This window comes from Pygocentrus nattereri, chromosome 11, assembly GCF_015220715.1.
Source record: "Pygocentrus nattereri isolate fPygNat1 chromosome 11, fPygNat1.pri, whole genome shotgun sequence".
Taxonomy (NCBI): Eukaryota; Metazoa; Chordata; class Actinopteri; order Characiformes; family Serrasalmidae; genus Pygocentrus; species Pygocentrus nattereri.
In genome coordinates, this window is record NC_051221.1 from 43,420,057 (window position 1) to 43,435,993 (window position 15,937).

Genomic DNA, 15,937 nt, shown 5'->3' on the forward strand with positions numbered 1-15,937 from the left:
AGGGGGTCCAGCCTTTTACTAGCAAGGGGTACCTAATAAAGTGGCCGGTGAGTGTACAGCTCATGAACATCCTTCACTGGGTCGGTCCCATCACACAGATTCTACAGTTACAGCCGGTGAAATTGCATTCTGGAACCGATCGTAAGTGCCGGGTCTCGTGTGGTTCTGGGCTGAACTATCACTGCACTGTGTGATGTCATTACTCTATATTCTGACTTTACTTTTAGTTTGATACGTTTATAATGAATAATTTATAAGCATAGTTCGAGGCCCTGGAAAGTCCTTGCTGCCATAAATTCTGTTTTGTGCATTTTCCTCACGCTACCCAGTTAACCCCGTCCGGTGACGCGTTTTTAAACAGTTTAAAAGCCTTAAAAACTAAACCGTTTGTTTGCTTTCGAGAAACGTGCTTCCAGCTGGGATAAAGTTTACAATGCCATGTAACATTCCTTAGTTTTAAAATCAAGAAAGGAAGCTCAGTCAAAACCGTAGGGAGCTTATAAAGACGAACGGCGTCATTAACAGCAATTTAACTTCATTAGCACTCATCTGAATATTCTCACACCCATCACTTGGAAAATGTGGTGATATTCGGACAGTCGTTACTGAATTTTATTAGTCTAATCTAGCCTAACAGTAATCCAACATCAATCATATCTCAGCTATTCCACTCTAACCGGCACAAACCGAGCAAAATATCTGACCCGGCAAATCAAAGCTGGTCACGCACACATTTTAAACCTCAGAGGCTGTGGGTCACTTGGAGTTACCAACACGCTCTACGGGGAAAATGAAGAGCGTCTTCTAAAAAATCACCCACATCACAGCCACCAGAGAAAGTCTGAGAAGGAGGCTCAAAACTAGACTGCAACAACCACGGCTATCCAAAGAGTCTAACGCCATGCAGTCGGCATGCATCTAATCAACGGGTATGAAGTCATTTCACAGCCACACAAAACTCAGGTGGCATCATAATTCAGAAATTAAACACACAACAATCCACCAGCTGGACACGGACGCAGCTGCCTTCTCCAGTCCGCTAAACAGATCAGGGTCTTCTAGAGCCAACAGGTCCCATGCTCCTCAGCCTAAATCAAAAACCTGGGATCAAGCTACCTTGGCAAAAAAAAAAACAAAACATTGGCTCACCGTTAATTTACTACCTTTTCCTGAGCTGTTAAAGCAACGAAGAAGAGTTGTGCTCATTTCCAGCCGTTACCCAGGCTCTGCACTAAAGCACACTGACCCCAGAACTCACTCCGCCCCGTGTCTCTGACCTCCGCAGGGTTCTGGCTCAGACTCAAACCCCAATTTGACACTTCGACCACTGCGCACCACTGGATCACTGGAGGGCAACCTCAGACTCTCAGCCTTCGACTGGCTTCTCTCTCTCTTTTTTTTTTTTTTTTAAACAGGAGGAATTTCCTTTCCCAAATATTTATAAACTTGCAGAACACCGGGACAACTCACTGAAGTCCATCCAACACCCTTCACTCACCCGCCAAGTTTAAATACAGGGAAAACTGCGCTTTTTGGACACTTAATATTTGGCCTTTGATCATAACTTCTTTCTTAGGGGCTCTGAGCACATCTGTAAACCTTTCTCTGTGTTCTGGTCAGATGTCCACATGAAGGTGGCCTGGCCTCTCCACCATCCTTTCTACTACAGAACTTCAGGTAGAGAGGAAGGAAAAGGAAAGGCCCACTACTAAGAGGACTGGACACTTCAACCCGCCCGCAGCGCCCGCCTACAGCTTTAACCCGGCGCCCGGCCGCAGCGCCCGCCTACAGCTTTAACCCGGCGCCCGGCCGCAGCGCCCGCCTACAGCTGTAACCCGGCGCCCGCCCGCAGCGCCCGCCTACAGCTTTAACCCGGCGCCCGGCCGCAGCGCCCGCCTACGGCTTTAACCCGGCGCCCGGCCGCAGCGCCCGCCTACGGCTTTAACCCGGCGCCCGGCCGCAGCGCCCGCCTACGGCTTTAACCCGGCGCCCGGCCGCAGCGCCCGCCTACGGCTTTAACCCGGCGCCCGGCCGCAGCGCCCGCCTACGGCTGTAACCCGGCGACCGCCCGCAGCGCCCGCCTACGGCTGTAACCCGGCGACCGCCCGCAGCGCCCGCCTACAGCTTTAACCCGGCGCCCGGCCGCAGCGCCCGCCTACAGCTGTAACCCGGCGCCCGCCCGCAGCGCCCGCCTACAGCTTTAACCCGGCGCCCGGCCGCAGCGCCCGCCTACAGCTTTAACCCGGCGCCCGGCCGCAGCGCCCGCCTACAGCTTTAACCCGGCGCCCGGCCGCAGCGCCCGCCTACGGCTTTAACCCGGCGCCCGGCCGCAGCGCCCGCCTACGGCTTTAACCCGGCGCCCGGCCGCAGCGCCCGCCTACGGCTGTAACCCGGCGACCGCCCGCAGCGCCCGCCTACAGCTTTAACCCGGCGCCCGCCCGCAGCGCCCGCCTACAGCTTTAACCCGGCGCCCGGCCGCAGCGCCCGCCTACAGCTTTAACCCGGCGCCCGGCCGCAGCGCCCGCCTACAGCTTTAACCCGCCGCCCGGCCGCAGCGCCCGCCTACAGCTTTAACCCGCCGCCCGCCCGCAGCTTTAACCCGCCGCCCGCCCGCCTACAGCTTTAACCCGGCACCCGCCCGCCTACAGCTTTAACCCGGCGCCCGCCCGCCTACAGCTTTAACCCGGCGCCCGCCCGCCTACAGCTTTAACCCGGCACCCGCCAGCAGTGCCCCCCTACAGCTTTAACCCGCCGCCCGCCAGCAGTGCCCGCCTACAGCTTTAACCCGGCGCCCGCCCGCAGCGCCCGCCTACAGCTTTAACCCGGCGCCCGGCCGCAGCGCCCGCCTACAGCTTTAACCCGGCGCCCGGCCGCAGCGCCCGCCTACAGCTTTAACCCGGCGCCCGGCCGCAGCGCCCGCCTACAGCTTTAACCCGCCGCCCGCCCGCAGCTTTAACCCACCGCCCGCCCGCCTACAGCTTTAACCCGGCACCCGCCCGCCTACAGCTTTAACCCGGCGCCCGCCAGCAGCGCCCGCCTACAGCTTTAACCCGGCGCCCGCCCGCAGCGCCCGCCTACAGCTTTAACCCGGCACCCGCCAGCAGTGCCCGCCTACAGCTTTAACCCGGCGCCCGCCAGCAGTGCCCGCCTACAGCTTTAACCCGGCGCCCGCCAGCAGTGCCCGCCTACAGCTTTAACCCGGCGCCCGCCTACAGCCTGTATAACTGTGAAACGTGCACAGTATAAATAATAATCCTACATACACTCACTGGCCACTTTATTAGGTACAGTTCAGTTGCATGTTAACACAAACAGCTCATCAGCCAATCACACGGCCGCAGCTCACTGCATTTAGGCCTGTAGAGGTGGTCAAGACGACTTGCTGAAGTGCAGACCGAGCATCAGAACGGGGAAGAAAGGGGATTTAAGGGGCTTTGAACGTGGCGTGGTTGTTGGTGCCAGACGGGCTGGTCTGAGTATTTCAGAAACTGCTGATCTGCTGGGATTTTCACACACAACCATCTCTAGGGTTTACAGAGAACGGTCCGAAAAAGAGGAAACATCCAGTGAGCGGTCAGTTGTGTGGACGAAAATGCCTTGTTGATGTGAGAGGTCAGAGGAGAATGGGCAGACTGGTTCCAGATGATAGAAAGGCAGCAGGAACTCAAATAACCAACCAGAATCTCTGAGGAACGTTTCCAACACCTTGTTGAAAGTCTGCCATGAAGAATTAAGGCAGTTCTGAAGGAAAAAGGGAGTCCAGCCTTTTACTAGCAAGGGGTACCTAATAAAGTGTCCGGTCAGTGTATAAGGGAAAGATCAGCGTCCATCACTCGGTGACCACGCAGCTCTGTAACTCGGCCCCTTTCCGGAAACAACAAAACAGCAAAACATCAGAAACACGCAGCTTTGTGTGTTTTGAGGACTAAATCCACTCAGTCTCCTTATAAAGTGGGAGCCAGTTCGCGCGGATCCGCGTCACTCTGAGCACAAAGCGGCCGGACAGGCTCGGGAAGCCACGCCGCTCACAGACCGCGACTGGACCCAGAGCCGGAGTTCTGACCGCTAGCGAGTTCAGCCCGGATTTAACCTCCGCACAACACGCCGCTTCTCACATTACAGACACAAAAACACGCACCGAGCAACTGACACGCATTTAACGCCGTTCCAGAACCGCCAGTGCTCCCAACTTCCACCCAGCCTCGAAGGATCGAGCCGCTTTAGCCGCCGCTAACAGCACCGCAGCCCGTCCGGCTACAACAATACAGGCTAGCGAGCTACCGGGGCCAAGCGCGCTGCTATCCTGAGAAAACACAGCACGACACTGCCCGAGTTCCGTCTTCTCTAACGGGACAAGTGGCCGGGCGTTTCTGGGCTCTGGAAGAGAGAAAGGCAGGCACGGGAATCCCGGTTAGCGCTCCGCGCACTGAGCCCCAGCGCCCGGGCTAGCGGCCGCGGCCGCTGCTAGCCGGAGCGAAGAGCCCGGGACCCGCGGAGACAACGGCTCCTAGAGCCGCGCGGCTACAGACGAACCGGACCGACAGCATCGGCCGCGGGCTCTCCGGGAGCGAGAGGAACACCACACAGCCCTGTTTCGGACCAGATTCCCCCAAACAGAAAGACGACGCAGGTCCAAACTCACCGCGGATCTGCAAACAGAAACTACACAAAAAGAGGCTCCGCAGCACGGCGCCCATCTTTCCCTCCCGTTTTCTCGCCTCTGCTCCTTTCTGGGCTCCTTTCAGAGCGGGGCTCGCATCGCTCCGTCGCGCCCCTCGTTGTTTGCGGGTTTACAGCGAGAGATTTTCGGAATCGCTGTTATAAAGCGGCCGCGGGTTTTCCCTGCTCCATTCCCTCCGTCCTCGCTGAGCTCCAGCGGCGCCGCGATTCCCAAAAAAATAAAAAATAATCCGCCGCCGCAGCGCAGCCACACGCTGCCGCTCAGGCCGTGTCCTTCCGCCAGCAGGAGGGCAGGAAACGCTGCTCCCTGGAAGCTCTCGGCCGCGGTCTATTGTTCGCAGCCAGATTGTTCGGCTCAAAAACACGCGAACCGGGTCTTAATATTAGCTCCGTACAGCGACAACGCAGCGCTGCTTCAAAAACGAGGAGAAACCCGATCGTTCGCCGCGCTCGTTTAAAGCAGGGACGCGCATTCCGACGGAACTAGTTTTTCACGGAATGATCGGTGATGCGGCTCAGAACGCGCAGGGACGCTCTCGGGTTCGGGGATCAGTCGCGTCCACCCGAACGAGCCGTGAGGACGGAGCTTGCGTTAAAGCCGAGTGCCGAGTGATCGTGACGACATTTCCACCCCACTTCGTGCTCCAGTCTTCATTAGTCCAGTAATCGCGTGTATTTCCGTGCCGAGTTCTTCATCAGGAGGAACTTCATCATTCCACGGCTGGGATGACGCGACGTGGTGAAACAGTCCTGGCTTTGTTTTTTTGTGGTAGGCTGGTGTGACAGGGTGGAATTAAGCAAAATTCCAGGACGCAGATCAATTATAGTCCAGTTAAAATTCATATTCTCGTTAATTAAGTATAGTTTCAGTGTAACATTAGAAGGTGGCGCTGTCGCCTCACAGCAAGAAGGGCCTGGGTTCGAGTCCCCGGCCGGGCAGTCGTCTCTGTGTGGAGTCTGCATGTTCTCCCTGTGTCTGTGTGGGTTCCTCCAGGTTCTCCGGTTTCCTCCCACAGTCCGAAGACATGCAGTCAGGCCAACTGGACCTGCTAAATCGCCCCTGGGTGTGAGTGAATGTGTCTGTCTGTCTGCCCTGCAATGGACTGGCGACCTGTCCAGACTGTATCCTGCCTTCCGCCCAATGACCGCTGGGATAGGCCCCTGAGGGAGAAGCGGCTTCGAAAATGTGTGTGTAATATTAAAATCTATATTTAATATGTAATTAAATATAAACTTCCATGTTCACTTGTAATTAAAAAACCTCCAATTTCATGTTTTAAACTAGTAAAACATTCAGCTCATGAAATATGGACAAATACTGTGGAGCCAAATGCACTGTGTTCACATAAATACTCTACTATGATAAGACTGCTGGCACAAACGCTGCTGGGAGGCTCGTGGGCTGATGTGGTAATGTGAGCCAGCGTGGACGGCCGGGCGTATTATTTAAGCTGTAACATGGCCATTACCAGGCCTGGCTTTTTTAGGCCCTAGGCAGCATGTTTGGGGCCCTCCTCTTGCTAATTGATGTAGTGTAAAATTAGAGGCTAACTAATAACAGTGACTACCACAAGCTGTCTTAATTATGTAAATTAATATCTGGCTAATTGTGCATTGCTGATGATTGGATGCTTGTTTGGATTCTGATAAGTTGCAGTTTAAATTACAGATAACCGTCTCGACGTTCTCAGTCCGGGAGTCCGTCTCGCCACGCAGTGACTTTAAGCTGAGCTTCATCGAACTCTGGTGACGACGGTGATGACGTCCTTTCTATTATCATAAATGCTTTACTTTCAACATATTTACATAGTGTGACCTCTTTTTCTTTCTTTGTCGCCAGCTCCTCCTCCCTTACGCTTTCAGGTGCACACAGGAAATACACACACCTTTGGGTATCTAGACTGGGTTAAGTGAGAAAGTTCTTCATTGCTGTTGTGTTTGATTTTGATGTTTTGAAGCTAAACCTACGTCATTAGACAGACTTGGTGTGCAACTACAAGCCAAAACAAATGGTCTAATGTTCACACCATAAAACAACATACCTTTATCTTTAAGCACTTTGTTCTCATGCTCTCTCTTTCTTCTGTGTTCTTTGGCTCCAAATGTGTATATACATTTTTAAGACTTTGAGATTTTAGGCTTTACTTCCTGGGGTCCACTGGTGACTGTTGGGGCTTAAGGAGCTGCTTATGTTGCTTATTAGGTAGAGCTGGCACTGCTCATTACACTATTGGAAGGAGTAATAAGAATAGCATTTGTTCCCGTTTTGACGCAGTTGACTATAAAATTCTTTTGGAACAACTCAAACTACAAGTTGGCATTCAAGCTACTACATTAAAGTGGTTTGCATCTTATTTAAATACCAGTGCATTTTCAGTTAGCATTGGGATTTTTCCGCTCTGCAGCATCCATGAACTTTGGGCACTTACTCTGTCTTCATGTGCTCTCATTAGGTTTTGTCACTCAAAGCTAAAACATGTAGTGCTGTTTTTTTGCTGACTATGCACAGTTGTACATCCCGCAGAGACCTGGGGAAATAGTTCCACGCTATTCCTATTTTAATGCCTTAGAAACATTGAAGCATGGATGGCGGTGAACGTCCTCCAGTTAAATTCGACTTTTTTTCCCTTCAGGCAGAGAAATAAACGATGATTTAGCTCCTTTGTCCTTGTGTAAAAGGCAACATGTGTAAGGAATATTTAAATCAGATAAACTTGCTGTAACTACAGAATTATCCTTGCACTTTCAGAAATAAAGGTAGTAAATTGTCACTGGGGCAGGACCCGCCTTCTCGCTGGGGTGGTTCCCTCAAGGGTCCGTCTCCGTGCCTTTATTCAGAGAACATAGTTGTACCACAATCCATTCAAATAATATTTGTCTTGACTCCACACATCCAGTCTCGTCTCCAGGCGTTTTGTTTTATTGCTCTGTTTTAAAACAATAGTATATGAAAATGTACAAATATGTACTTTTTAACTGGGAAAAAAAAAACATATTTAAGCATATTTAACATATTTTGAACAGTTGTTGTTCCTTTGAGGGCACGTTTACATTGTTTTACCTTAAAGAATGAACAACGTACCTGCCCCCAACGTTTATTTCTAACTGTGTGCTTAGTGCTGTTCAGAAATTCAAATCTTTCCTTCTATTTAAAGACTTAAAGTGGTTGTCCATGCATTGGTTTCATCTCTGGGCCAGAGTTTTGCAATTCTCTTTACATGGGAATCGGTCAGTCCGTCAGTTCGTAGTAGACGGCTTTCGTCCTGTAGTCACAGATTCTTTGTCTAGATTTACAGTTTAAAGTTGTATTGCTTGTTTTTAAGGTAATACATGCCTCGGCAGCTCATTATCATCTGGTAAATTGTTTTTGAATATTCCGTGGTCAGGCTGAGGCCTAAGGAAAATTGCTATTCCATTAAATCCTCCCCACTCTAAATGTTTTCAAATCCTGTATGAAGACCCGTCTTTGGTCCTGGCCATCTGCCTCTGTGGTGAGGTCTGTGGTGTGTTGAAGATATTTCAGTGTTGTGTGTTTGTGTAGTATTCACCTTGATGTTTTTATTCTTTATGTTTCTTTGTCGATACTGTTGCTCACCGTTCTGCTGGTTTATTTAGTTTAAATTGTTGCATTGAATTTGTTTAACTGTTGTATAAATTTGGGCCAGTGGGTGTTGATTTTAAACGTGTTGTATAAATAACCTTCCCTCCCAAATATCGGCTCACCTGGTAAACATGAGCAAAACTCTTACCATAAATAACTTTCTCAAATCTAAGGGTGTAGGAGTGAAATCTTACTAAGGTATCTTCTTATTTATATTTCATGTTTTAAAGTTCACCTGAGCGTTTAGGAACACTTAAACCAGAGGTGTCCAGTCTTATCCACAAAGGGCTGGTGTGGCTGCAGGTTTTGAACTGGATCACACCTGATTCCACTTTTAATCACCTGATTTCAGTCTTTAAACTGCGGATCAGGTGAGCTCCTGCATTGGTGGAATGAAAACCTGCAGCCATACCAGCCCTTTATGGATAAGATTGGACGCCTCTGACGTAAACGGCCAGCCATGACTTTCTGTTTCACTGGGGTACAAATATGAGATGACACACAGGCCAAATTGACAGTCACCCATCACTATGAGAAGCCGAGAGAATACAGCAATTGTGTGTGACTAAAGGTTGTTGAGCGGCACAAATCATGAAATGTCTACAAGAAAATAGTTAAACAGCTGTAAATGTCCATTTCAAATACCAGGGCAATTATTAAAGAGTTTTAAGCATGTGGAGATGATAAGAATCTGCCAGGAAGAGGATGAATGCCTATACTGACCCCATACACATGGTGGAAGTTGGATTAAGTGGCTAAAGAATCTCCAGAGATCACAGCTGGGCAATTAGTTGGGTCAGAACATCTCCCAAACTACGATCAGACACCACGCACACCTACTCTTCTTTTGGAAGGTTGCCAGAAGAAAGGCTCTGCCGCCAAGGACCAACAGACTCAAATGCCTACAGGTCGCCAAACGCTACTGAAACGTTCAGTGTTCTGTGGTCAGAAGAGATGAACTTTTTGGAAACAAACATCAGAAGCGGGTTTGGCGTATTCACAAAGATAGCCATGCAAAAAAAGACCTCGTCCCCACCGGGAAGTACTGTGGTGGATCTGTGATGTTGTGGGGCTGTTTTTTCTTCCAAAAGCGCTGGACAACTTGTCCATACTTGTATTTGATACATGGGATCATGGACTCAAGTACCAGCAGACATTAATTTGAAACCTCAGCCAGGAGGGTTAAACTGGGCCCTCGTTTGGATCTTCCAGCAAGACAAGGACCCAAAGCATGGCTCAAAATCCACACAAAAACGCTTCACTGACCACAGAATTAAGGTTTTACCATGCCCCCCTCCCCAGGTCCCTGACCCAACCCCCTCGGAAAATCTGTGGGATGAGCTGAGGAGGAGAGTCCACAGTGTGGACCTCAGAATCTGAAGGATCTGGAGGGGTTCTGTGTGGAAGAATGGTCTCTGATCCTTTGCCATGCATTCTCCAGTCTCCTTAAGCATTGCAGGAGAAGACTCAGAGCTGCTATCTCTGCAAAGAAGAAAAGTATAAGCAATAAAGGAAATTTTTACAGCCCATTTTGCTTTATGTTTACCAATGATGCCAGTATTTGTGGAGGGCACATTGCGTTACATCCTCCCACAGCTCTACAGAAATGCCTTGATGTAGAAGCTAATAAATACAGACATCATATGTGGTTTCCTAGCAATAATGTTATACATCTGACTTCCTTCTGGATTGTCCAGCTAACACGTCTTCCACCTCGAAGACGCATCATCTGAAGGTCTTCCTCCTGCTCTTTAATGCAGAACATCTCACTCTCTGGACTTTTGCGTCAGCACTGTAGAAACTGAGTAGGCATGTCTACAACATATAAATGACTGAACATTGAATTTATTTGATGTAATGACTGTAGAAATGAATGTGATGTTGGTTTTCAGACCAAACCGTGAGCTGTTAACCAGCGATTTGCCTGGTTCTACTTATAGCTCTTACTGCTGTGAGAAGAAGTCATTGAATGGGAATGTACTGGGGAAAGTAATAAGACTGTTTTGAGTGACAGCAGGCTGCCAAGTGTTATTCAAAGACATTTTATTTCTTGCAAGAGAAAAAATTTACATGAATCAAAATCCTTGGAAAAAGCAACAAGTCACAAAAACCAAACCAAACCATTACCATCAACGTAGAATGATATAAAATAGAAAAGCAATTGAAGAGAAAAAAGAAAAGGTTTGTGCAACTTAAACCAATTTGGCTTGTTGAAAGTGTAGGATTGAGCAAGAGGTGGCGGCGCTGCATGCCAATAGAGTGGAACCCAGGTGAGGGATTGCTGCCACCTTGTGGTCAACTATGTCAGTACATCCAATAGAAAACATTAAACTTGTTTTTCACACGTTTGTTACAACGCTCTGCCGTAGACCACCTCATTGACCGATACCAGCACTCCCTCTCACAGACGTGCACACGCATATTAACTAATAGAGTTCTTCATATTAAAATAGTGCACAGCCAGTAATGTACCCCCAAGAATTACCGTTCATTCAAAATGTGTGTAGGACACAAACTAGAAGTGCGCCACAAGGTGAACTTTGCATCGGTAAGTGAGTTTCCTGTGGATCAGTGCAATTAAATGTAAATACAGCAGTACAACAGAGTGAAACAAAGAGACTAGACACAGAGATACAATAAGTACAGGTTGAAAAGCAGTGATTTCCACTGAGGGAACAGCAGTGCTGAATGGGTGCGTTAGAAATTTGCTTTTATTTGATCCAAATCACAATACCAACCTTTAGTTTACTCAGACATTCTCATTTATTACTGTTCTGTAGTTACCCAATTAAACGTTAAACTATCACAACCAAAACTTTGAGAAGATAAGATTAATCTGTTAATCTGACCAGGAGTCCAATCCTGGAGTACCAATCCTGGTATGACTGAACTTCAAATCTAATCCGAACTAAAACCAGCCTCACCAAAACAGGCCAAAAAGATGGAACAACTGAAGCCTCTGAAAGAAGTGGTTATGCAGCTGTCCTACCACAGCTCAAATGTTGATTGCCTCTGTTTTTGCACCATTAACACGTTAACAACCACTGCACTGGGCCTCAGCAACGTCTTGCTATAGCAATGGATGTCCATTAATCTGATAGTCCTTAATTCTAAATGTTGAGGCTTCCTGAGTTCATTGTATTGCTTTTCTTTCCCCCTAAACCTTCTGTCCTTTCTCAGTCCCCATCTTGTTGTTATCTCTCCATCGATATCTTACAGTTACAACAACCTTATGTAGACATGTGGGGGAACAATCTCATTTTCTTAACCAAAAAATGCCCTAAATATCAAAATACAGTATTTTTGTTCCAGTGAGTGGACAGAAAAAAATACATTTTAAAATTCAGCAGGATTGTCTCTGTTTCTTTCAGTTAGTAGCGGTGGGTAAGAGAGTTTGGTCAGGCCTCAGATTTCATAGTGCAGGTCGTTGAGCTCCAGTCTTGTGTAGTGTCTCCTGTCAAAGGATTCCATGGCTTTGCGGCCCACGATGGCCAGGACCAAAGTGAGGCATATCAGTGTGACCACCACTATGGCCACCAGACTGTTCCTCCACGTCATTTGCGACCCCTTAGCCTTATCCAGGCCAGAGCCCACAGCTGGAGGCAACAGAGTATCAGGCCCTGACGTCTCATCCTTCAGACCATTCTCCATCTCTACAACCACGATAGTTGTCCTTTCAGCGGTAGCTGTGGATGTAGTTGTAGTAGTGGTGGTTGTACTTGTAGTCGTGGTGGTGGTTGTAGTAGTAGTTGGAGGAGTAGTGGTGGTGGTGGTAGTAGTAGTAGTAGTGGTAGTAGTTGGAGTAGTAGTAGGTTGAGTGGTTGTTGGTTTCTGAGTTGTGGTGGTGGTGGTGGTTGGTTTGTTGGTGGGAACTTTGCTGGATTTCCCAGCTTGGGGTTCTGGTCTTTTTTGTGGTTTCAGGGGCTTTTTGGGAGGGCGGTTTGGTTTTCCAGGTGGCTGTGGTGGCTTTGGTGGTTGGGGTGGTCGTGTAGTTGTAGTGGTAGTGGTTGGTGATGTTGTGGAAGGTACCTTTGTGGTTGTACTGGTGAGCTGTGTTGTTGTTGTTGTTGTGGTGGTGGTGGTAGGAGGGCTACTAGGCATGGTTACAACCGGCATTGTAACCAGAACAATGGCAAGTTCAGTTGGTGGATGTTTGGTGGTGGTGGTGGTTGATGTAGTTGTAGCTTGAGTGGTGGTGGTCGGTAAGGCTGTGGTGGTTGTAGTGGTTTGTGTAGTGCTTGTAGTTGTAGTTGGCTGGGTTGTGGTTGTTGTTGTAGATGGCTGCATGATTCTAGGTGTTGTTGTGGTGGTTGTTGGTCTCATGGCTGTTGAGGTGGTCTGAGTAGCAACTGGCTGTTTTACAGGAGTGGCATGAATAATGGGCATGACAGTCGTTCTCCCGTTTCCTTTTGCAGTAGGATGTATCACATCTTCAAGTTCACAGATCAAATATAATCATTAAGCATTTGATATTAACAGGTTATCTATTAAGAATGGTGTAAATAGTCAAACAACAATGTAAGACAAATTCCACACTCTTAACTCTGAGGAACAATTACCTTTAGAAATATCGTAAGTGTTGGTCCCGGGCTTGGCAGCCACCAGTGGGCAGTCTTGCTCCGTCTCACAATGGAACAGGTAGCAGTTGTCCATGCCAGCTTGGCTTGAAGGCTTATATACAACCATGTTACACTTTACACCTGTGGGAGAAGTTGAGCGTGAGATGCTTCAGTTTTCTGAGATTGAGTGAGTATTGATTCACTCAGTACCACTTAAAAGGATTACACCATTATTAATCATCTGAATTAATTGTGCTTGCTTTAAAGTTTATATAGTTTTATCACAAACTGGCTGACTCTGTACGCACTTATTTATTTTAATCCAGTTCACCCCCCCAGGGGACAAAAATACGGAGACAAAGACGTCCACTTTGAGTAAGAAAATATTTGTGACAACTTGAAAAAAAGAACAATAAGCTCAGTGAACCTTTTTTTTCTTTTAAGTATCAATCAGTAAATGCTTTGATCCATATTTAGCATGCTCAGCTGAAATCAGTCCAAGATAGAAATCAGCCTCTGCCTTCAGAAACCTACCTGGCTCCACTTCTTCTGAGCAGCAGGCCAGGATACAGTCTTTCTCTGCCGGTTTCACCCTAGAACTCGTTATGGCCCCATTACGTTCCACGGCTACGCGTACATCCACAATGGCATCTCGATGCTGTCTGGAGTAACATGTCTTCCCATTGGAGCCCAAAGCAGGACCACTGGCCTGGAGGAAGAGGAAACCCACGAGCAGCAGCATTGCTGCCTTATAGGAGCTTTGGTAGACCAACGCCATGGCTTTAGGGCTCAAGAGATCCAGAGGGTTCTCAGGGGCAGCAGGGTCCTGTTAAGAATGGTTTGAGGTCTGTTTGATAGCAGTTGGTTCTCATTTATTATTGAGTCAAATGTTTCTCAAATTCATGGCGAATATGGGAGCGTTATCATTTTAGTGATGCTTCTTTATATACATTTCTATAAATCTACAATAAATGAGCCTCTCTTAACCAGACTTGATTCTAGACACACTGATCTCCCTAAAGCAGTGGTTCTCAAACTGGTCCTCAGGACCCTCAGGTGGTCCAAATCTGTGCTCTGTTCTAATACATTGCAAGACAGATGGGCCATCTGAGCGTCCTTGAGGCCTGTTTTGAGAAAGATCTGTAATGTTCTGGTCACGGTTTTTCTGTCAGACCACAAAAGACCAGCGAAAGAACCTTGCTGCTACACTTCAGCTACAATCGATAAAACAACATTACATATGAAATTTATAATCATGGATCATCACAATCGTGGATTAAAATAGCCAGACTTTGAAAAACCTACTAGAAAAGAGAGAACATGTAAAATATCTTATATAAAATAAGTCATTTGATTTACTACCAGTAACCCACATGCAGCACTAGAACACACATTATACAAATCACTTTTGTTAAGTCATTAAACAAAATGAAATGAAAAATCAATTATTAAAATTATTCAAGAAATGAGCTACTGACCAGAGCCTGGTATATACAGACAAAACTCCATCAGATGTTCTCACGTCCTTTGGGTCCACAGTTCATGTACACTCCTCTATGCCAGCAGGACTTTGCTCCTTTTTCCTGTAAAATATTTTTCGAGTTATCTGATCATGTGCAGCGATATTAAACCAAGCAGCTTGTCAGTTACGGGTTTCATTGCCCTGTTATCGCCAGGCTATAATGTTAGATGAGTGGTGAGAGTTAAACACACCCATGTCTGACAGATAACGGGTATAGAACCTATACGGGTTCTACAACTACTCAGATTTTAAAAAATAGAAAATAGGTGATAAGAAGTCTGATAGTGACCAGCAGCGTTGATTTTCAAAATTCTGGGTATTGATGTTTTACGATGGCCTCTAGAACCGCTGGCACCTTTGGTCATCCCAATCTCCTGACCAAAACCTTATTAAAACCTGTGAGCTGAAGATGAGGATAGTTCACAAGTGAGGACCAACTGCAGAGGTCTGGAATGGAAAATAGCCTCACCCTTTTTTTTTCTTCCCAGGAGAAGAACTTGTGACTAAGTCTATGAAAGGTTCGATTTCACCACTATTTTTTAGTGGATGATCTAGCTGGAAAACGACGTCCCCCCTGTGATCACCAAGGGTGCCAATAATTCTGGAGGACACAGTCGAGGCCTTGTCGTCTAGCTACCCTGCTCTACGGCGGGCTATGAGAGCAGAGGCGTGTTTTCGGCTGGAGAACACACCGACTATTCCAGCTGGAGAGCCCTGATAAGCAGGGCCTATCTGCTGGTGCTGAAGCGGAGCTGATGCGTCGCTAGGATACCGAGCATCACCCGAGAGGGCATCCCGAGCCGCGACCAGACCGTGATGCAATCCTAATGAAATATGCAACGTCGTCTTTCCTCCGGCCTCAAACGCCGACCGACACCTTCATCTTTGTCCCCGAAACGATTCGCTTTGCTGCTAGACGTCACTAACTCGGGCTCGGGACGCTGCTCGAGCTGCAGCCGCTGCTGTCTTTCTTCATCGCGGGTCCACTTACGTTCACTGAAACCGTCCGAACGACCCCCGGTCAACGTCTCCGCCTAACGGACGGCCGCGGGCCGGCTGTGCAGACCAGTCCAGTTAAAGAGTTCATCTCCACATAAAATCCCGCTCGCCGCGCTCCTTTAAGACGTTCAGGGGTCCGTCGCTTTAAAACGGTGTCTGCGGTCACGGATTCGCGGAGTCTCGGTACCGAAAAACACAGTCACAAACCCAGACTCGCGGGTTCTGGAGCCGAGCTGCTTCAGCACAGCAGACAATAGGAAATGCACGGCTGCGCGCGCGCGCGCGACACTCCGGGCGACCGGACTACAGAACCGAGCCGGTTTCAAAGCAATAAACGGTCCAAACGGCGCTACTAAACAGGACCGAGCCCAGCACGGCGGCTCGCGCTGCTTCTCTCTGACCCACTTCGGTCTCTTTGTGTGCTCCGCGCGACTGGCAGGACGGTGACGTCACACGCTCGTGCACACGCTCGCGCACTAAACTACATTACGAAAACAGCCGAAGGCCGAACCGACTGCCGAACCGACCGCCGAGCTGCAGCCGCTTCACCCCCGAAGGCGAATTTCTCTCCGTTTC

General features: G+C 48.5%; 2 protein-coding genes and 1 long non-coding RNA gene across 5 annotated transcripts in view; 1 reads left to right on the top strand and 2 right to left on the bottom strand.

Annotated features, from left to right (window-relative positions):
• The window catches only part of lrp6 (low density lipoprotein receptor-related protein 6), a 64,013-nt gene extending 59,135 nt beyond the window's left edge, over positions 1 to 4,878 (bottom strand). Inside the window, exon 1 of the mRNA XM_037542630.1 lies at positions 4,643 to 4,878. Coding sequence (XP_037398527.1) covers positions 4,643 to 4,697 — 55 coding nt within the window. The 5' untranslated portion in view covers positions 4,698 to 4,878. The remainder of the gene's footprint in view (positions 1 to 4,642) is intronic.
• A 931-nt stretch (positions 4,879 to 5,809) lies between these two features.
• On the top strand, positions 5,810 to 6,481 carry LOC108443061. The gene is made up of 2 exons (XR_001859104.2): positions 5,810 to 5,866; positions 6,350 to 6,481. It is a non-coding gene; the product is annotated as an uncharacterized LOC108443061 (long non-coding RNA).
• A 4,493-nt stretch (positions 6,482 to 10,974) lies between these two features.
• Positions 10,975 to 15,896, bottom strand: mansc1 (MANSC domain containing 1). Of its 3 annotated transcripts, none has more exons than XM_017723468.2 (5): positions 15,354 to 15,896; positions 14,319 to 14,423; positions 13,375 to 13,666; positions 12,841 to 12,981; positions 10,975 to 12,711 (listed from the first exon to the last, which is right to left on the bottom strand). In XM_017723468.2, exons 3-5 carry the CDS (start codon positions 13,616 to 13,618, stop codon positions 11,687 to 11,689), a joined length of 1,410 nt encoding a protein of 469 aa, XP_017578957.1. In that variant the 5' UTR covers positions 13,619 to 13,666; positions 14,319 to 14,423; positions 15,354 to 15,896; the 3' UTR covers positions 10,975 to 11,686. The 3 variants fall into 3 exon arrangements, with proteins under 3 accessions (XP_017578957.1, XP_017578958.1, XP_017578956.1); XM_017723469.2 differs by having other exon boundaries at positions 15,055 to 15,896; XM_017723467.2 differs by having other exon boundaries at positions 14,832 to 15,896.
• Positions 15,897 to 15,937: the final 41 nt, after the last annotated feature.